Raw genomic sequence first — 22,706 nt, forward strand, 5'->3', positions numbered from 1 at the left:
ACCTAAATGAATAAAATTATCTTTTGTTATTTGCAAGTTCTGAGGGATCACCCACTGGCCTAATAATATTCTACCAGGAACTGGAAGCTTGGGAGCATGTGGTATGATTAAATAGAATTACTATCCTCAAAAAGTCTTGATGATAGTTACAGAGCTACCAGTCACAATCTTAAATTATTGCCCTAGACAGCTTTGCATGACATGCTAAGGCGTTTGGACTTGACACCAGCGCAAAAGGCATCTAGTAAATGACTCTAAGCAAGGCTTGGAAAGATGGTGGCTATCATCTGGAGAGTAGAATGGGGAAATGGGGCAGGTAGCCCAGTTAAGAGTTTAATGCAACCACAAGAAATAAACGAGAAAGAGGGATGGGCATTATGGAAGGAAGTTGAGTGAAAGGTACCATATTAGACCAAGGTTTGATTAGGGGGGCTGAGAACAGTAGAGTTAAACTGAATGAAGACATGGGCATAACCTCCTATAGAACTTATACAGTCATATAGTCATTCATGGGCTTCCCTTGTGGCTCAGCTGGTAAAGAATCCACCTGCAATGCAGGAGACCTGGGTTCAATCCCTCGGTTGGGAACATTCCCTGGAGAAGGGAACAGCTGCCCACTCTAGCATTCTGGTCTGGGCAATTCCATGGACTGTCCATGGGGTCACAAACAGTCGAACACGACTGAACGACTTTCACTAAATAGTCATTCATTCATTCATTGATTCATTCACTCAAAAACTGATTTATGAGTCCAAATAAGAAGTCAGGCACCACACAAGATAAATCAAGGTAAATCAAGGTAAATCTGTACCATGCAACTTTGCACTAGATTCACATGGTCTCATACTGATCAATCCAACTTAAATGTTTACATTTCTGTACTCAGTGGAGAGTTGAAACACAGTAGGTGTCTAATAAATTCCTATCTTCCATACCTTTTTCTTCACTACCCTATCCACATACCACACAGCTCATGAAGAATGTGAAGAAAAATGCTGCCATGTAATATAATAGAAGCCAGGAAAGGTCAAGGGAATTTCAAGTCAATAAGTCAACAAAGTACTTAAGGGACTACTCTGAACTTCCGATTTCATTCCAGATATAGCATTCAACTTTCTATTCTTGTTAAGAAAAATTAAAGAAAATTTAATAGCCATGACTTTACTTGGCATAAGAAAACTTGTATTGTTTGTAATCCAAACAAATGGAACTTAACATTCCAAACAGGTCAAGTACAGGACTGTCCCTTATAGCTGGGGTTTTTCCACTAGAACTACCGATCTATGTACAGAATGTAATAAGGCAGGATATTCACCACTGGGTAAGATTCCTATGTTCAAATTTCTTTCAAGCAACATTAGCTCATAATTCTAAAGGAAAATGGGAGTGGGGAGGTGGAGAAGATCTTTTTCCATCCCAATGTAACTTACTATGAAAGAAAAATCAGGAGTGATACTTTAAATACAAAATAAAAGAAATAAAAATTCAGACCATATTTAACTATAATCACAACTCTGGACCACAACTGACAAAAAGTTATGAAGCCAACAAATTTGAGAAAAAGAAGTTGGTGTCACAAGTATACAGTAAACTATGACATGCTACTGAAATTTTTCCTGTGATCACGATCACAAGTTCAATCGTTTGATATAATCATTACCTAACCTGCTCTCACCTGAGAAAAACCTGAAACCTACTGTTTACAAATCTAGGTCTTACTTTTATTTAGAACTGAAACTTGTACTGATTGCCAGAAATAAAATAAGGCAAATGGTGAAGAGCAGGGTCTCTGAAGCCTGCTCTTCAAAATCCCAGCTTTGTGACTTGGGCAAGTTACATAACTACTCTACACCTCAGGCTCCTTACCGGCTCTGTGGAGATAACCCTCACAGGGCTGCTGGGAAGACTGAGTTAATGCATACAAAGACAGAACAAATTAAGGGCTTGATACATTACTAGCTTACCTTCAGAAAAACAATCGGGCTTTTAGGGTAGGGTTAAGGCAATGTGAAAACACAACGGATGGGAGGACATGAACAGACATTCAACAGCCTCCAGATCTATAAACATAGCTCTTCCTCTCACTTAACAAACTTTCAGGACTAGGAAATGAGAACTGATATGGCTGGGTTGAGGACAACTTTTACACTTTCCCCTATACCTTTTGAAACTGTTTACTTTTTCCCAATGAGCTCATATAATTTTTATCACCCAAACAAACAAAAAAAAGCCTCTTATTTCAGGGAAAAAGGAGGGAGAAAAATTTTAGGTAAGATTGTTCTGCACCTTCATTTACAGATGAGTCAACTAAAAGCCAAGAGACGTTCTTATTTTTTCCTGATCACACAGCTTGTTAGTGGCAGAGTTGGATCAAGAAGGTATTTTTACCTTTCTCTGAATCACCTCAGTGTTCTATTACACTACATATTACAATATTTTGTTCATCAATTATATATATATCCTACATTTTAAAAATATATTCAGTAATTTAAATGATTAAGTGACTCCAAATATTATTTTCTACTTTTTTGTTATAAAGTACGTCATCAACTTTGCAGGTTAAATGAGTTTTCCTGGCCTAGAATAGAAAAGTAACAATGTATAAAACTGTTTCTCTAGAAAAATGCATTGTGAGAAACAGTTAACTTAGAAACTCTGGGAATATGATCCATCTGTATGGTTAAGAGTTTCAGATACACAGAAAAAGAGTTTATGAAAGAAAACGACAGACTGCTCAATTTTAAAACTGCAAACCCAAAATAATTAAAATTCTAGGTTGTACTTCAAATGTTCTAAGCTAACTGAAAAGTCTTTTTAAAGCATCATGGAGAACACATATGACAAACTACTTAATCACTTTCCCAATATCGATTTACAGGAAATACAGGAGACAAAAAAAAAAAAAAAAAATTAAACTATACCACAAAGGTATAATCAGCGAAATCTAGACTGGGGGGAAACTCCATGGACTGTAGCACGCCATGTGTCTCAGTTTGGGCCAATGAGATGTAACTGGAAAGTGTATGAGGAGCTTCTTGAAAGGGTCCTTAAAAGAGGGAGACTTCCCTACCTGCTGAATGGAATGCAAATATGACACTTTAAGCAGCCGTCTTGAACCATATGTGGATGCCTGATGTTAGAACAGTGAGACAGAAAGACAGAAGGAGCAGGGGTCCCTTGAAGGCTTTCAGGTCATAAAGCTACTGCTCTGAACTGCTTGCCTCCAGACTTCTTTGACATAAACAAAAAAAATCCCTATCTTATTTGCATCCTCACTGTTTTTGGAGTTTCTCTCATTCATAGCATAACCTAACCCTAAGTAGTAGAGAAGTTAACAATGAATTCCTAAAAAAAAAAAAAAAAAAGGCAATTCTCACTGAGGGATATACTATATGAATCTTAACATTTAATGGCTCTGATTCACACTCACTCATTCATTCACCCATTCATTCACTCATTCAAAGGGTCTGATGCTCACTCATATAACTCACCCAATAACGGATCAGTGAAGTCCAGCTGAACTGATGAACTGCAGGGTGCAGAATGGGACTCAAGCTTGGCCTGTGTCCACAGACCAACGGTTTCCTGAAACTCGTAATGTATGCGCTCCATGTTCAAATATTCCATCCACAGGTCCTAAAACGGAACCATAAGACTTTAACTTTCAAGGATGAATCATATATTCACATATAAAACTATACATTTAACTCTAAAGTGAATCCAAAGTTTCAACATGAGGTGGTCCATTCCAGGTTCTCCAAGCATTAGGATGAATCACATTTAAAATGGGCATTCTAGGGAATTCCCTGGCATGGCAGTCCAGTGGTTAGGACTTCGTGCTTTCACTGCCAAGGGCCTGGGTTCACTCCCCGGTCGAGGAACTAAGATGCCAGAAGCCACGTAGTGCAGTCAAATAAATAAATAAAATTAGACACTCTAACAGTCTAAGGAATCTCAAAACTCTTTGATTATATAACACACTGAGAAAAAGTAATTTCAACAGCCCCACTAAACATTTACTGTTGATAGAGGCTGACAATTACAGAAAAATACTGAGAATTAACAATGGGTTAATTCTGCACTCAAAAGATTTCAGGACACCATGATCACTTATGTATTTTTCCTATTTCTCTGGCCCTACACTCTCAGCCTTGTTTTTCCATGTCTTAAATTTTCCTTCTCAGAATTCCATCCTGAGTTCTCTTCTTAATCCAAATACTCTATTGCCATTATACCCACATCTCCTACTGCCCCATTCCTGAACTACAGGCAACTTTATATCCTCTTCCCCACCAATTCCTGAATATGAGTTCTCCTTGAAGCCCCTCAGGCACTTTCTCTTCCAGTTTTGTAAGTAACATCTTTAGCTGCCCAAGCTACAAATTTGGAAATCCTTGTATATCTTATCTACCCTATAAGTATATCAATCCTAATCAGAGAAGCCTACTGATTCTACTGATTAATTCTTCTATGTATTTTTAATTCATCCACTTGTTTAACCACTCCAGCTATTTCAACAGCTCTCCAAAGACTTCCTGCTGATAACTTTCTGCCATTCCACATCACCATGCTTTCCTTTCAACTTGACAAACTCCCATTTTTCCTTTAGGGCTCAGTTCAAGGTCACATTCCAGTCTCAGTCTGAATCAGGTGCCATTCCTCCACCTTTGCAGATGAAACAGCACCCTGCACATTTCACTCCCACAGTCTTTATCACCAGATGTAATGATTATTTAGTCCCCCATCTGACAGTAAGAATCTTGAAGACAGAGACTGCATCACTTTTCTTTTTATATTTTTGATATAGATGACTGACAACTCAAAGGTAGTGAATAGATACTCATGGAAGAGAAGGAAAGAAAAAAGGAGAGAGGAAGGAAAGACAAAGAAAAGAGAAGAAAGTCAAAGACACCTAGTGGAGATGAAATAGTACATACAATGTGGAAACAGCTAGGTTTAAAGACCCAAAGTCTCTCAAGTCTTAGAGGATCCTAAATCCCATCCAAGGTTGGGGGTCAATGGCCAGTAGAGTTCAGTCTCTAGAAAAAAGAAACTGGAACAGGAGAGATACATCTCTACATACACCCACACCCACATGCACACACAAACACACACACGCAGAGCTACAGAAGCTCAGAAAAAATTCAGAAGTTTTGACCTAGCAAAGACAACAGATCTCTTTGTTTGAGAAAAGATTAGAACATGTGAAGACTAGAACTGAGCACATCCAAAAGGGCAACCAAAACTGACAGCTACAATTAAGTCTCTTCAAGGGTGAGCTCCTCACTTTCTCCATGCTATTAACTTTCTATATACATGAATCTTAACAAATCCTTACGCTGAACTTTTTATGGGAGTAGAGATGGCTGCTTAAAAGTGTTCAGATGCTGACAATTTAAAACAAGGAAGAACATAGTCAGAAAAAGGCTGTGTTTATGAGGCTGTAGACGTCCAATAATGAGCTTCAGTCCTTCACGTGATGCCAGAGTGGGGCCGGATATTCAAAAGGGGATATCCCAGGGACTTCCCTAGTGCTGCAGTGGCTGAATAGCATTGGAAGAGTCCACCTTCCAATGCAGGAGATACAGGTTCAATGCCTACTTGGGGAAGTAGGATTCCACATGCCATGGGCCAACTAAGTCTGAGCACCACAAGTACGAAGCCCACATGCTCTGGAGCACCCACGTCACAGCTAGAGCGAAGCTCATGAGCCACAAGCAAAGATCCAGCATGACGCAAGGAAGATTCTGTGTGCCGCAACCAAGACCCAACACAGCCAAAAATAAAACAAATAAAATATAAAGGAAAGAAAGATTTATGTCAAGCTTCTGACTTCTGGGCATCTCTCTGCCATCTTTTTGGGGCACCTGGGCCATTTGGTTTTTGATTTCTGGGCATCTCTTTGCAGTTTGCTTTATTTAAAGTATGACTGCCAGCTGGTGAGGTTTTGGTTTGGTTTGGTTACTTTAGTTTGAGTGTGCAGACACCGGTACTAACTGCTAGAGCTAAAATGGGAAGTATTTCCTCGAAGGCTCCACCCTGGGTGGGAGCTCCTTGGGAGATTTTAAATGACTGGTCGACCTATATCTATGATGCAATGACAAAGAAATATGGCTTAAAAATAGGTCTCTCACAGTTTGATCTTCATTGCCACAGGATGAGAAAATGGAGTAGGGTTCCCGCATGTCCAGGACTTTCTCCTATAGTCCAAAAGCCTGAGACTGATCAAAATAAGACCCCATCTCCTCAGAGGGACGATCCCTGCTGAGACATTTTATCAGCCAATGTGCCCTTGCTATCAGGGCAAATTTGAGCACTACCTGGTCTAAATTTTAGGTATGACCACAGACAAAGAAAAGTGATTTTTTGACCATGTGGCCATAATATCCTTTAGACTTCGGAGACAACTGGTTAAAATTTGTTTTCAAATTGCAAAATTTGCTATTTCTGCATGTGCAATTAGAGAAAGCTAGTTTATTAAAGTACTTTTTTGTTTTTCCAGAATTCTGACCCTGAAGGAATAAGTCCTACTAGGAGAACATGAGTTTCTCTTCCCTGTGCCTTGAGATCATGGCTGTCAGGAACACTTACCTAGACCACCTCTAATTCCTGAAACTGAATATTTTTTTCAAAAAAAAAGAATCCTTTTAAATTTTTTCTTACTCCAGCTGTCATTTATAAACTAGTGAGTTTTCTATTGTGATACCTGATTCATGACTAAGTTTAGAAAACAAAGCTATGAAATCTCTTTGTGTCTGCTTGAATATATGTATGTCTCAGATGTGTTTTTGTCTTTGGATATTGTTGCTGAGGTTAATTTGTAAATTAACTGGATATTTAATTGGCTTAAAGAAAAGTAGATACTTAAAAATCAAACAATTCTAAGTACGAGAGAAATGGATTTCAGATTCATGTGAACTGGGAAATGTTAAATTAATATTAAATTAAATTAGTATTAATTAAATCAGTATTAAATTAGTACTTGGTATTGTTTGTTGATATATATGTGTCACTATTTACACTGACCAACTGAGACCTCCTTGGTAAATAACATGGCTCACAAAGGATAATACCAGGAAGCCCTTCCCTATTGCCTCAGGCCCTGCCTGTAGCAGAATGTTGGTTGGGATTTTCCCTTTTGGATTAGCCTTGTTATGGATGATCAGAGCTCTGCTCCATCCTGCTGCCTCCCCAAGGACAGGGTGTTTTTACAAAACTAGGAGAGCTCAAACTGTGGCCCCAGGAAAAGGGATTGGTATTTCTCTCCCCTGTGCTCCGGCCTCAGGGGGGAAAAAAAAGTAGGGAATGGGAGAAAAAACCTTTTAAACTCAAGCAGAAAAACTGAGATTTATGTAAAAGCTAACCTGTAAATGAACTATATTTAACTGACTTGAAAGTAAGTGCTTACAAATTAAATCTAAATCTAGAGAAAGCTGGCCAACATAAATTTTAGGACCCAGGATCCAAGAAATACTCAGTACTGAATCAGTATCTGCTATTGGAGGTAGCTCAACCTTGCTGGCTTGATTAATATGATTAATATAGACATTTAGAGCTATAGCCACTAGCTTTGTTGGTAGTGATGCTTCCTAGGCCCACTTGACTTCACACTCCAGGATATCTGGCTCTAGATGAGTGATCACCCCCTCATGGTTATCCGGGTCATTAAGACCTTTTTTGTACAGTTCTTCTGTGGTATCCTTGCCACCTCTTAATATCTTCTGCTTCTGTTAGGTCCATACCGTTTCTGTCGTTTATTGTGGCCATCTTTGCAAGAAATGTTTCCTTGGTATCTCTAATTTTCTTGAAAGATCTCTACAGTCTTTCCCATTCTACTGTTTTCCTCTATTTCTTTGCATTGATCACTGAGGAAGGCTTTCTTATCTCTCCTTGCTATTCTTTAGAACTCTGCATTCAGATGGGTATATCTTTTCCTTTCTCCTTTGCCTTTACTTTCTCTTCTCAGCTATTTGTAAGGCCTCCTCAGACAAGCATTTTGTCTCTTTGCATGTCTTTTTCTTGGGGATGGTCTTGATCACTGCCTCCTGTACAATGTTATGAACCTCCGTCCATAGTTCTTCAGGCACACTATCAGAGCTAATCCCTTGAATCTATTTGTCACTTCCACTGTATAATCATAAAGAATTTGATTTAGGTCATACCCGAATGGTCTAGAAGTTTTCTCTACTTTCTTCAATTTAAGTCTGAATTTGGCAATAAGGTCATGATCTGAGCCACAGTCAACTCTAGGTCTTGTTTTTGCTAACTGTATAGAGCTTCTACATCTTTGGCTGCAAAGAATATAATCAATCTGATTTCAGTATTGACCATCTGGTGATGTCCATGTGTAGAGTCGGCTCTTGTGTTGTTGGAAGAGGGTGTTTGCTATGACCAGTGCATTCTCTTAGCAAAACTTTGTTAGCCTTTGTTAGGTTACATTGTAGAGAAGAGCCAATTCTAACTCCATGATGGATCTGTTTCTTTGACTTTAACCTTTGTTTTTATAATCACACATAATGACCTGCCTCAGAGAACCCTGCCCCTCTGCCTGAGGAGACTGGCCATTCCAGGAGATATTTGCAAGATAATGGTCTTCACATCCTCAACTCCTCTCTCTCTCTGTCCTATAAAAGAACCAGGCACCCGGACTCTGACAAGATGGTTATTTTGAGACATTAGTCTGCCATCTTCTTCATCTGCTGGCTTTCTGAATAAAGTTGTATCCCTTGCCTCAACATCTCTCTCAGATTCACTGGCCTGTTGTGTGGCAAGCAGAACGAGCTTGGACTCAGTAACAGTTATACTTTTTATGATTTCTATCTGAAAAATTACTAATTTAAATCAGTGTTCCAGCTGTAAGGAAAAATTTTCCTTCAAACTAAATATGACTTACAGCAATTTGGTAAATTATACCTTTGTAAGCAGAATTGAAACATTCATCTTTTCTCTGTATCTGCTCTCTCCAGAGACTGGAGACTCTGGCTCCCAGTAGCTTTATCAGATCAATTAGGAAGGCTACTGCACTAACAGGTATATAGAAATTTCAAGGTATTTTGGGGACCTTGAAATTGGGAGGAATTCACCTAGATCTGGCAGGCAAAATCTGTGGTAAATCCTTGGCATGAGTTTCCTAGCCCTGAGATATCTTCTAAGAGTTCAGTCTGAGACTGCTTATAAAAATTTTAACAAAACAGAAAGTCTACATGATCAATTATATTAATCACCAGATCAAGTTTTGAGACCAGACATATTTTGCAAATTAATTAGTCTTAATTTAATTATATTTGGTAGAAATGAGGGTAATTTTGGAAAGTAAAAGATGCTTCAATGAATGGTAAATTGCAGTTTGTTAACAGAGGTCTCCCAGAAGTTGAGGTGAGAAGACTTACCTCCCAGACAGTTTCTTGCTGTTATGTTATACTAATGTAAAGTTTAATTGAATTATTAAAGAATACTCTTAAGTTTGTATCTGAAGCTTACCTCAGTAATCTATCTTTGGATGAACATCAGATGCCCCACAACCTACAATCAGGGGATTATGCATACTGAAAAAGACATAATTTAAAGGACAATCTCCAACTTGTATGGAAGGACCTTTACTAACTACTCTTAACAAGCTCATGCACACTGAATCTGAAGGAAACTGACTCCTGGATTAATTTCCACTCACAAAAGCCCCCTGCAATGCACTGGCCTAAAGAGAGGACAGCTGACCTCAAAATCACCCTTAAACTAATGCTCAGAGCAGAAACTACACTCACAGCAGGGTGAGAAGAAGACAACATCAGAAGTAGACAGCTTTCCTAAGATCTTCAATCTGACTCGTACAATCATTTGTAATGTTTTCCCGACTTCTTGGACTTCTGCATGTGAATCAAATGTTTTTCTATCATAGCCATGATAGGCATGATACCATGCTAGTTTCTAAAATCAACCCAATTGTTGGGTTTGTGGCCAATGACCTGTGCCTAGTACTCTTGGGTTACCTAGATGGATTTCTCTACTCCAAGGCTCTAACTGGTTGACTCTTATGAAATTTATTAAAAAAAAAAAAAAAAGATTATAGTTATGTACAGGCCACGACTGCTATTACCAGACTGGATCCTCTCACCTGGCCTATTAGTAATACCTCCTCTGACCTGGCCATAAACCCAGGGTCATAGAATTTACATTACTCAAGCTCAAACAGAACAGGCAGAATTTCAGCCAAGGAATTACACCTCTCACAGTTATGGGATGGATTTAGTTAATACCAAACTATGGTGGTTTAAATTTAAAGGCTCCTCTATGTTGGAAGCAATCAAGTCATGTTAAGGATAATCAGCCTAGCAACAGAGGAAACTGGGCTGGGTGTCTTACAGACAATGCCAACATAAAATTTCCCTTAAAGAAAAGGACTGGCACAGAATAGACTAAGTCAAACACCCTGGGATATATGGGGCTACATCTAACTGAAGTTCTTAACTTTAAATTCTTGCTTATGACCTTACTAACCTAGCTATATTGCTTTCATATATATACACAGACTGTTTTACAAAATTGTTTCTTATATCACCAAACCTGACTGAGCCTCTGATAGAATGATGCATAATTCCATATGGGCTTCCCAGGTGGTTCTCCTGGTAAAGAGCCCATCTGCTAATTCAGGAGACGTAAGAGAAGCAGGATTGATCCCTGGGTTGAGAAGATCCCCTGGAAGAGGCATGACAACCCATTTCAATAGTCTTGGCTGGAGAACCTGGTGGGTTACAGTCCACAGGGTTGCAAAGAATCAGATACGACTGAGGCGATTTAGCACACACATATATGAGATCAATGATTGTAATAGTTGAACTCTAGATATGGGAAAAAGCAATAAAAGGGGATATTTTCCTGGATCATGGAGGTTAGTGGTCCAGAGACTTTTTGGATACTGTTTTATGGCCTAGTCGAGTAACAGCACACTGAATGGCCAAATCTCCACCAGACTTGGGAATATCATTCCCAGCACCATGGGACAAAATGGTCATGAAATGCCCTCACAACATGGTCAAATTTATGACTTGAAGGGGCTCTGCCAATTGAAAACTGCCATCTGCCTCTTCAAGGATTAAGTCAATGTCATGGCAGCCACTGACCTTTAACACCCCCTGAAAGGAATTCAGAGTGGAGATCAGAAATGAGGTACTCTGTGCTCTGAGAAGAACTGGCAGTATAGGCCTTTAGATACTTAGATGTCTTCGGAAGAGTTTATGAACCCAGATTCTTGAATTTTCCCATATCCAGAAATAAATTCATTAACAGTGACAGCTACTTTAACACTGAGGAGGGAAATGCATTTGAAAGTTAAAATGGAGTAAATATGGCAAAACTAAGTGACCATTATGGATGTGATTTCAGAGGCATTTATCCCTGTATTGTTGCAAACTTGAAATTTCTGAGCTATGTCAGATTCTACCAGGATCTAATAATTCCCCCCACCCTCTTCCATGAGATTTTGGCTAAGATTTGAGAGGGTCACATCTGGATCAAGGTAGAATAGAGGCCTTTCGGACCACAGTGTTTAAAAAAGCAACATCAGAGATGACAAAAACCTTCTTAAGGACATTATTAAGAAATCTTTTGCCAAGCTATGCTGGAAAATTCATCTAAAACAAGACAAGATCTTGCAAATTGCTCTCTGTATACTGGTGATCCCTAAAACCAGGATAGGATGGAGCCATTATGAAATTATGTACAAGAGACCACTCAGCTCTTAAGAATAAAAAGAGAAATGTTTCTAACACAGCAGGTAAAATCAAACAGTATGTTCAACAGACTGGACAACTGTTAACAACTATGCATACATTTGTGTTCCACGGGTCTCCCCCTTGCCTGCAAACTCCCTTACATCCCTTCAAAGCAGGAGACCTGGTGCTGCTGAAAGTGTGAAAAAGAGCAATGCCCTGTGTAGCAACTTAAAGAAAAATAGTAGGGATTCTATGCTTCTCTGGATCAAGGAGTATCAGAGAAAATGGGGAACTGATGCCAAGCAGGGCCCTGTGGGTCTCCCGGGCATGGACGCCTTTTTGTCCCATTTCTTATAAGAATCCAATCACCATGACCTTTTTGAGTTCCAAAGGACAGAAGAGTTATTAATCAGAGGAGGAGCAGCCAGGAAGCCACCTGAAACAAGACTAAAGGGACCAGGGAAGCTGATCAAGATTAGGAAACCTTTGTTGCTGTCGTTCAGTCACTAAGTCATGTCTGACTTTTTGCAACCACATGGACTGCAGCACTCCAGTCTTCCTTGCCCTTCACTATCTTCCAAAGTTTGCTCAAATTCATGTTTATTGAGTCGGTGATGCCATCCAACCATCTCATTCTCTGTCTCCCTCTTCTCCTCCTGCCCTCAATCTTTCCCAATGAGCCAGCTCTTCACATCAGGTGGCCATAGTATTGGAGCTTCAGCTTCAGCATCAGTCCTTCCAATGAATATTCAGTGTTGATTTCCTTTAGGATTGACTGGTTTCATATCCTTGCTGTCCAAGGGACTCTCAAGTCTTGTCCGGCACCACATTTCAAAAACATCACTTCTTCGGTGTACATACCTACTGGAAAAACCAGAGCTTTGACTATAGGGATTTCTGTCAGTAAAGTGGTATCTCTGCTTTTTAATACACTGTCTAAAGCTGTTTGTCACAGCTTTTCTTTGAAGGAGCAAGCATCTTTTAATTTCATATCTGCAGTCACCACAGTGATTTTGGAGTCCAGGAAAATAAAATCTGTCACTGTTTCCACCTTTTCCCCATCTATTTGCCATGAAGCAATGGGACTGGATGCCATGATCTTAGTTTTTTGAATCTTGAGTTTTAAGACAGCTTTTTTACTCTCCTCTTTCACCCTCATCAGGGGGCTCCTTAGTATCAAAGGTTTAATATCTGAAGTTGTTGATATTTCTCCCAGGAATCTTGACTCCAGCTTGTGATTCATCCAGCCCAACATTTCACATGATGTACTCTGTATATAAGTTAAATTAGCAGGGTGACAATATACAGCCTTGACATACTCCTTTCCCAATTCTGAACCAGTCCATTGTTCCATGTCTGCTTCTAAGTGTTGCTTCTTGACCTGCATACAAGTTTCTCAGGAGACAGGTAAGGTGGTCTGGTATTCCCATCTCTTTAAGAATTTTCCACAATTTGCTGTAATCCACACAGTCAAAGGCTTTAGCATAGTCAATGAAGAAACAGATGTTTTTCTGGACTCATTTGCTTTCTCCAACGAAATGTCGGCAATTTGATCACTGCCTTTTCTGAATCCAACTTGTACATCTGGAATTTCTGAGTTCACGTACTGTTTAAGTCTAGCTTGAAGGATTTTGAACACTACTTTGCTAGCGTGTGAAATGAGTGCAATTGTTTGCTGGTTTGAACATTCTTTGGCATTGCCCTTCTTTGGGACTGGAATGAAAACTAACCTTTTCCAGCCCTGTGCCATTGCTGGGTTTCCCAAGGTTGCTGATGCACAGAGTGCAGCACATTAACAGCGTGATCAAAGACCTTGCACACACTCTACCTTGTCGGCAATCCTGCCCTTTTGAAACTGCAGAAGAAGAATCCAAGACTGTTACTGCCTTTATCCTTATCATATACCCCTGCCTGACTATACAATCTCTCCTTACTCACCAGAGAGGAGGGCATAGTTCTTGAGGCGATAACCTACTGTGTTCCCCCTTTGCCTGGCAAAGTAATAAAGCCACTCTTTCCTTCTCCTCCATAACTCTGTCTCTGTATTTCTGTTTGGCATTGGTGCACAGAGAGCTGAGATTCTGGCAACAAACTGCTTTCAAAAAAATCATTTACAGACTTTCACTGTGGTACAGTGGATAGGAATCTGCCTGCCAGTGCAGGAGACATGGGTTAGATCCCTAGTCCAAGAAGATTCCACATACTGTGGAGCAACTAAGCTCAAGAGCTGCAGAGCCGCAACCACTGAAGCCCATGAACCTAGACCCCACGCTCCACGAGAGCAGCCACTGCAAGGAGAAGCCTGTACGCCACAGCCAGAGAGTAGCCCCTGCTCGCCACACCTGGAAAAAGACTGCAAGGAGAACAGACGCAGCGCAACCAAAAATTAACAAATAAGTGAATGAATTTAAAAGACTCATTTACATACTGAGAAAACCACCACCAAAATAAAAAGACCATCCCAATGAGCCCATTTCCATATCAATAAGTGGTTTTACCATTAAGTTACAAGAGTGACCAATTCAAATTACAATTAGATATGCTAAAAAAGACATTGCTATATACTATCACCTGCTGATTCTGCATCACTTTTGCTAGCCGGTGACTGTCATAATGCTTTGGCAGAGAAGGGATATAGGTATCTCCTTTTTGAAAATTTTCATCTTCTAGCCATAATATATACACATTGAAGAGCCTAAAGGAAAAAAAAAATAATAATAATAATTATATAAAATACAAAAAGATGTGAAAGCAAATTAAGTCTCTTACATCTCTAGGAACACCAGCACTAAAAGATAGAAGTTTAGAAGCACATAACATAGAAAATGTTTCCACTCCCAAGAAGGGCCAGCAAGGGAGAAAGACAGGTCACAAATCATTTAAATATGATGCAATAATAATTGCTAATACAAAAAGTATGAAGAAAGGGCTCTGTGAACTCTATTACAAAAGAGGGTTAAATATAGTACCCAGAAAAAATAACTAGAGAAGGTGACTTTAACACAGATCAAGGATGTGAATTCGGAGTTTTTCTCTCCTGGGCAATCCAGTCACAGTGAGTCTTGGTGCTTGGAAAAGTGTAAATCACATTCCAATAAACACATTTGCCATCTTTCAGAGAAAACATTAAAAGCCATTTTAAACTTATGCATCAGAAGACTCTGCCAGCTTTAGGCTAAATAATTTCCTGCCTCAAGGAGTCACAAATAGAGCCAACAGCATGTTTGCACCCTGTTCCCATGAAGAAAGAATAAAAGAAAACAGCTAGAAACAGGAAAAAGAAAAAAAAAAATTCTCAATTTTCCAGTAAAATTTTTTTAAAAAATTTAATGATGCTTCCTTTGTTTTTATTTTTTGGTTTTACAAGGAACACAGTCTATTTAGCTCAGATCACTGGTATTTTAAGCAGCTGTTTGCAGCAACAGGTACCAAAGCTGTCTACAGCACACATATTACACACAAAGTACCAGGTGGAGACCAGAAGGTAGTGTGGGTGCGCTTTACGCAATGAAGTGGAAAAATACCACCTTCACCCTGACAGCAGCCTCTAGGAAGAGACCCAGGGACACGGCTTTGAGGTTCTTAAAGGGGAAAGGCAGGGACAGAGCTCTCAAGCAGCTTCTGCCTGGGCTATATACTTCACAACATGCCAGAAGGCAAAAGGGGACATCAAAGACTTTCTTAGCGGATCTAAATGTTCAAAGATAAAGCCTTCCCACTGGTTAAGCCCAGCAAAAAGAAATTTTCTTTCAAGCAAGCAAGAGACAGGGAGAAATTATTCTGGAGGCAGAGAGAAGCTCTAAGGCTTTGAGGTCAATCAAGCCCAAAGTCTGAGAGCTGGGCTGAAACATTGGGTTTCCTCACTGAGACTTTTGTATTCATTTTGTATTGAGTTCATTATTAAGAGTTATTTTTATTAAGACATATTTATGAGATTAATATCTGGTTTACATCAAGCTTACAAATGAAAGGTAGAAAAACAGTGTGAAGGGGACACAAAATTACCTCTGAGTTCTTAACCCTTTACAGTGTGTGCAAATACTGAGTGTTTTTCAGAAGCAGTTTTGGAAGATTATGAATCTACTGCACCCCAGGTCAATCCCAGAATTCCCTAGAGGGTCTATGAACCCCATTTAAAGAACTCTGCCTGGGTCATTTATTTCTTTTAGAGAACTATCCTAGCAGACTATACTAGTAAACTTGTTATGATCACTAGTTTTGGTTTGCTTCTGTTACTAAGTAAAGAAATAAAAGAGGTCACCAGCCCTCCAGTTTAAAAGCGTTCAGTCAGACTCCAGGCACTTCACAGAGTATATCCAAAATGCTGATTCACTTCTCATAAGAAATACAAAAGAGAAACATTACAAGATACAAACCTATAGTCAAAACCACCTTCCATAGTCAATCTAACAGGTTAAGAGCAGTTGTAACACAAATCAACAATCCAGCACGAGTATCCAAGTACCTGTGCCACAAACAACAGCATAAATGGTTAAATAGTCATGCCTCACCTCACAAGCTCTGTGTGCAGTTCTGGTGAAGTCAGGTAAGCAAGGGTGCCAGCCTGGCTCGCTGGCGGCCCTTCACTGCCCTCTGCTGGAACACGGAGGGCCTTGCTCGCAGCGTGGTGGAAGTCAGCCACCTCTGTCAGGCGCCTCTTCATTTCTTTCAACAAACTGATATGAGCAGGGCTTTGAAAAAACCTCCTTCCAATACAACCATCTATAGGTAACCTTAAAAAATGCAAGCAAAGAGCACACTAGGATCAACACAAGACTCTCTATGTGACATAACATTACAGTCCATTAACAACTCATTTTATTAATACATATCATTTTTACCTCAATGGTTATAGAGGCTCCAACAATATGATGCATATAAAAGCAGTTTTTAAAAGAATGAAATGCTATGCAAATTCAAGATACTGTCACCACTCAGAGATACAGAAGTGTTTAAAGACAGAACCTCTTCTTGAACTTGCATTCAGTTGAAAACAGAAGTGATGAAGAATCACCATCTGTATGTTTCAAAGAGGGTGAGTTAAGGGAGTGCGAGTGAAGCAGAAACACTGAGCTGGAGCCAGACAGCAATGGTCACATGAGGCAAGTCCTGGCCTTTGTCCACACCTGCATTACTGTGGGGGCACGAGCAGTAAAGAACCTGCCTCCCAAAGCAGGAGATGCAAGAGCCGATTTTGATTTGATCCCCAGGTCGGGAAGATCCCCTGGAGAAGGGCACAGCAATTTACTCCAGTGTTCTTGTCTGGAGAATCCTATGGACAGAGGAGCCTGGGAGGGCACAGTCCATGGAGTTGCAAAGAGTTGGACATGACTGAAGCGACTTAGCACACACACACGAGCATCACAGGTCCCTTCGATCAAGCCCCACCATGCCCACACAAGCAGCCTCAGTGTGGGACTCCAGAGGCTCTCTGATAAACTCTGCACAGTTTCAGAGTGTTGTCTTCACCAAACTGGGTATGGGGGGTGATGAAGCGAGAGCTGCCCCAAGATACCCTGAACTCAGAAAAGGTCCAGTCTAACAGATGTGAAACAGGAAAGGAGGGAGGCTCTGAGCCAGAGAATGCCTCTCATTCCCATGTCACAGTGTGAGAACACAGTGCAGCAGAGCAGGGCAAAGGCAGGAACCGATTCCCTACCACACTGGGTGCCATACCCATACTGCGGTCCTGGGCGGTGGAGATACAGGAGGAAGAACTTCTGCCATATGAGTGGCAGAAGAGGATGGTCAGAAGGCGTGAGGAGGGCCTGCTGGGCCCAGCGATAGATCAGCAGCCTCTGCAGGGACGGGACGATGGGGAGCTTCAGCTGAGCCTGGGCTTTCTACAAAAGAGACGGGCTTTGAGCAACCATGTAATGATCACATCTGCAAATGGTCTGCTCTTCCTAAGTGACTCAAATGAAATGCTAACCATTGTGTTTTCGATTTAATATGGGGGGAAAAAAAGTCATATAAACCTTACTTTCCTAACCCTCTAGCTAACACTTTAACATTCCCAGTAACAAGACACGTGGGGCAGCCTGTTTTCTGTTAAAAATTCCACAAACCCCAGAACTGGAGTGAGTCTTAAGCATCACTGAGTCTAATCTCATTGCCATACCTTTCCATTCCTTTCTACATAAAACACTATAGTGCAAGAGTAATATGAAAGCTAAAGTAAATTTTACAAACTTTATCAACGTCTTGAAAATTTAGATTTTTCAATGGATGTTCAAGAATGATAAATACCTTGACAGGCTCTGAAATCCAAAAGCACAGTCTACACTACAGGACCCTAAAATAGAAGGTCTTTAATTCTAAAGACTTATTCCAGTTTTTCTCACACTTTAGTGAGCCTAAGGATCAGCTAGGGAGTTTCTAAAAATAAATTCCTTATCCCATTCCAGATTCAGAATCTCAGAAGTTGGGGTCCAGGAATCAGATTCTTAACAAGCTCTCTAGGGGATTCTGATGCTCTAAAACAAAGGCAGTCCCATTCATACATGCAGTGGACACAGCCTCAAATTATAAAAGTTGTGACTCCCGATGTTACATAAACTTTGGGAAGGAAATATACACTTCAATTCACCATGTTAAGCATTAGAACAGTTATTGTGCTTCCCAAACATTCCCAACAAAAGAAAACACAGAAGTCCAAAAGCTATAGGTGAACCCATCAGCATCAAAGTGTGAACCACCTTCTACCACTCAAATGCAGAACTGCTATTTGCACCTTCAGAGCTTGGTCGGGCGTAAATGCGGAGTTTATAACCAATTCCCCTTCAACAACTCTTCGGAGTTGGGAGTCTTCTTCAAAGATGGATTCCATGTTCAGGACTGTCCACGCAAACCAGACCTGCAAGGACACCAGGTAAACATGAAGGGAACGAGCTCCAATTCAGACAGGAAAACACGCCTTCATATTCCACAGATTAACACCTTTGCTATCACAGATTTCAATCAACACATTTATAGTTTCTAAAATTGACACATAGCTTTTCTAAACCTATTTCTACTTGTCTCACAGATAAAAATTTATATAAAATAGGCTATTGAAAAACATTAAATTCCTTTGGAAAGGCTACTTTAGCAACTGCCCTTAACCAGGGGAGACAAGACTAATGTTTAAGTAACCAAAATGTAAAGTGACAAGTGTGAGTGTTGAATCAGAGGTCAAGCGCTATGGGAAACTAGAGAAAGGAGGTGGGATCAGAGAAGATAAATATATCAGACAAGGCTCTACACAGAGACCAGAGAGGAAGGCATGTCTGATAAGAGAATCAGCTCATCAAAAGATGGAAACGCCAGAGATATATGCAGATAACAACATGGAGTTTGTCTCAGCTGGATCCCAAGAGGTATGAGGAAAAGCAGCAGGTAAGACTCTGACAGGAAGTTAAAGAATGCTACTACTTATTTAAGTGATAAAGCAAAGACAGAATTGGACACACAAAGTCCAAGAAGTGGTAATAACGATAAAAACAATGTGGTGAATTAATGAAAATGATGATAACAATAAAAACAACCAACACCTAGTAATAACATTACACTCATTTGACTGTTGAGGACTCTGAGGACAAAGAGTAAGCCCGTTTCCAAGGCACAGGGCTAGCAAACGGCACAACCGAGGCTGAGTCCCAGGCAGTCTGGCTCCAGTATCTTAACCATTCTGTCCTGCTGCTGGGCAGGCTCTGCAGTCAGGCAGCTAGAGTTTTGATAACAAGCTATTCGATCCTGAGCCAACCACTTGACTCTGCTAAACCTCAGTTAATGCCCCTGTGAAAACCTCAACAGAGGGCTACTGTGAGGATTAAATGAAAAAGCATTCTTATGTGTAGTAAGTGTTGAATAGATGTTAGATATTTTAGGCTATTAGCAATGTAGGTAAGGATAATAACAATACTGAAGTATACAGAGATAACAAGTGATCCACAGCAGGTCTCCTACCTGAGTGGGCGTGGCCAAGCCCTCTACAAAGGAAGGAGTGATGTTGCCTGCCAGGATCCAGCTCACCAAAGAGGACAGCAGACTCCGGTCACAGTGGTAGCCCAAAGCATTCTACACCAGGGAGAGCATGTGGAGCAGAGAGAGGCGGCTTTTAAAAAACAGAACCAATGAGCTTTTCAAGAGTACAGCAAGTATCTTATGCCAGCGGACAATTCAGGTAAGATACAGAGTCCAGTAATTAGTCTACCAGCAGTGATAATCCCACATCATAGGCAAATGTAATGAATGAGCAGGGCTCCTCCTAGGGTGTCCTTCTTTGGCTTTATAAGGATCCATGCTAGCAGGCTACAGTTTCTGGATAAGACACCGTTAAGGCAGGGCTTTAAAAAGGCAGTGGGCACAGAGCAGCACTGAGAAGGATGCACGGGGGGAGCCTCCTTGGAAGGTTGCTTTCTAGCTGTAGACAAAGATAAACTCCGCAGCAGGTTTACCTTATGTTGCTGGTAGAGCAATTTCTGCACACAGTCTTCTTGCCTCAACTGAAAAGCTGTTTTACACAAATGGTCCATGAGGAAGAGGATGGGTTGTTCCCGGTACCAAAGATGCTGGCTTATGAGAGCCTGAACCCAGAACTCCAATACAGCTACTGGGCCCACTTCATTGGGCTGAATGCTTACAGAAATGTGGGCCTATGGAGAAAGGGCTCAGGTGATGAGAAAGGCAATAACTAGCCTCCCACCCTTAAAACACAAATAAAATAACATCTAGCTCCATTACAAAACCCAGATCTGCTGCCTTCCTTGGCCAAAAGCACTGTGCCAAGGGCTCTGAAATGACCAAAACACAGAGACGTGCTGGCACCAGGGGCATCTGATCAGGAAGGCAGGCGAGGGTACCCTTGGGGGCTGGCGGGACCCTGACCTGAATCATGCTGTTGAGAAGCTTCACGTTGTCCCCGTGGCTGGCTCCTGTCAGGTGCTGTGCCACCTTATGAGTGACCTGCTGCGTGACACCCTGGGGGACCCCGCTGTCCAAGTGCAGGAACAGGAGGAGGTGTGACAGAAACCTGCGGAGCACACACGACAACTCTCTCTACCTCCCGACCGGAAGTCAGCAGAATCTCCAGTGGCTAATTACCGATGAGAAACGGAAAACACTGATATGGCCCCATTTTTAGACTAAAGCTCTATTCAGGGATTCTGATAGAAATCTTCAGGAACTTCAGAAGAATAAAGTTTTCCAGTTTGACATGGGTTAAATATACCCACCTATAAACGTGCAGTGAAACAGGTCTAGGACACATAAACCTGTGCAAGTTAAAGAGCATTAGAGGGGAAAACACCCAAAGCACCACTCCATCCCCTTCCCACTCCCACTGACAAAAGCAGACATGTCTGCAGAATCACCCTGCAATCTGGTGGTATATGGGACACTGGGCAGCAGGGGTGGGGAATGTGTGTGTGCAGATATCATAATTCAGTTACAGACTCATTCCCTGGGTGCGCCAGGCTCCATCCTAGCCTAGGGCATTTGTCTCTGCTGGGTTTTCTGCCTGAAACACTTCCCCCACACCTAACCTGACAAACTCCTACTCGGCCCTCATCTCTCATCTGAAATGTCCCCTCCTCAGAGACTTCCTGACCCCTTCCCTGCACCTAAAACATGTCTAACCCATTAACCTCTCCCACAGCATCACCATCTTCCTTCCTGACACTTAAAACCGGGAACCGCATCCCCAGGATGTGATGACTTCCTATGTGTCTGAGGGCAATGCCCGGCCTGCGTGCAGATGGTGGCAGTGCAGAGGCTACTGCTGAGTGAGGGAGCGTCCCACTCCACAGCTGGCACGATGCAGGCCAAACTCCACTCGAGTGGAAAAGAAAAGCTATGACAGGACCAGCACAGTGCAGCCCTGTACGAGTTCAGAGAGCAGAGCTTGTGTGAGCATTCAAGGGCAGAGAAGCGAGCACTGGAAACGGAGCCAGGAAGTATTCACCTTCACTCAAAACTTAGCATTGGGAGGGAGGGCGGCAAAATAGACCATTCAATCTAATTTTCAATCTAACGCCCCAAATCACAAAACCCTAAAGGCAATTTATTAAAATTGTTCCAAGCAGGCATCAAACTTCTGGCGTATCACTTAATCCTTACACTCAGCCTGTTTGAGAAAGAATATTATCTCATCAAACAAGTAAAGAATGGAGGCTCTGACAGTGAAGGAACTCGCCTGTGTCCACACTAGAGTGCTGGGGTGAGGGCACACCCCACACACGAGCACCCTGAAAGCCACGTGCTAACCAGGACACGAGTGGCCTCAGACCTGCCCGGCCTAGAATGCTCGTTTCACAAAAACAGGTCCCAAGTTCCTGATGCATTCTTTCTAAGGCAGAATATCTAGGGGAGGAGCTGGGAATCCATACTTAATAAGCTCTCAGTTAAGTCTCATCCGGGGCAAGTCTGTGACATGCTGTTTGAAATGACACCCAATGGGAAAACTGTAGTGTCCCCCTCATGTCTCTGGACACACTGCCTGCCTCTGCCATCGGGCCTCCTCATCGGGCCTCACCTCCGCCTTCCTCACTCTTCCAAAGGCCCCAGCCAGATGGCCTCCTCCCAGCTCCCTCCTGCCACGCTCCTCCCCAGCCTGGCCTTCTCCAGACCCTCCTATCACCCCCCACGGATACCGAAAAGGCCAGGTTCTCTCCACCGGCCCAAGGCCTACAGGCGCTCCAAAGCTCAATTAGAAACCCACCTCTTCCACAAAGTTGTATCAGTGGGCCACCTGTTGTTTCTGCTCACCTGAGTAGCCTGTCTCACTTTTAATAATACCGCCTCTGGTCAGGGGAACTGTCCTGCCTCCACACTAGATTTGTGGGAGGGAGAGACTTTCAATACAGAATCCTTGTACACTGTCCTCCCAGGACTGGGCAAACCCACGGACACAGCGACAGGCACAGGGAAAGCAGATGAGTCAGACCAATCGGGAATCATTATCATAAGGAATAATGACAAAGAAAAACATTTGCCTTTGCCTAGTTCTCTCTGTAGCCA

General features: G+C 41.6%; 1 protein-coding gene across 2 annotated transcripts in view; it reads right to left on the reverse strand.

Annotated features, from left to right (window-relative positions):
• EPG5 (ectopic P-granules 5 autophagy tethering factor) overlaps positions 1 to 22,706 on the reverse strand; it is a 128,390-nt gene that overhangs the window by 56,417 nt on the left and 49,267 nt on the right. For both annotated transcript variants that reach the window (XM_069569067.1, XM_069569066.1), the window contains exons 18-25: positions 20,577 to 20,721; positions 20,147 to 20,344; positions 19,656 to 19,766; positions 18,442 to 18,564; positions 17,385 to 17,551; positions 16,220 to 16,441; positions 14,280 to 14,403; positions 3,492 to 3,636 (exon numbers count right to left, since the gene is read on the reverse strand). In XM_069569067.1, coding sequence (XP_069425168.1) covers positions 3,492 to 3,636; positions 14,280 to 14,403; positions 16,220 to 16,441; positions 17,385 to 17,551; positions 18,442 to 18,564; positions 19,656 to 19,766; positions 20,147 to 20,344; positions 20,577 to 20,721 — 1,235 coding nt within the window. The remainder of the gene's footprint in view (positions 1 to 3,491; positions 3,637 to 14,279; positions 14,404 to 16,219; positions 16,442 to 17,384; positions 17,552 to 18,441; positions 18,565 to 19,655; positions 19,767 to 20,146; positions 20,345 to 20,576; positions 20,722 to 22,706) is intronic.

Source organism: Ovis canadensis, chromosome 23, assembly GCF_042477335.2.
Source record: "Ovis canadensis isolate MfBH-ARS-UI-01 breed Bighorn chromosome 23, ARS-UI_OviCan_v2, whole genome shotgun sequence".
Taxonomy (NCBI): domain Eukaryota; kingdom Metazoa; phylum Chordata; class Mammalia; order Artiodactyla; family Bovidae; genus Ovis; species Ovis canadensis.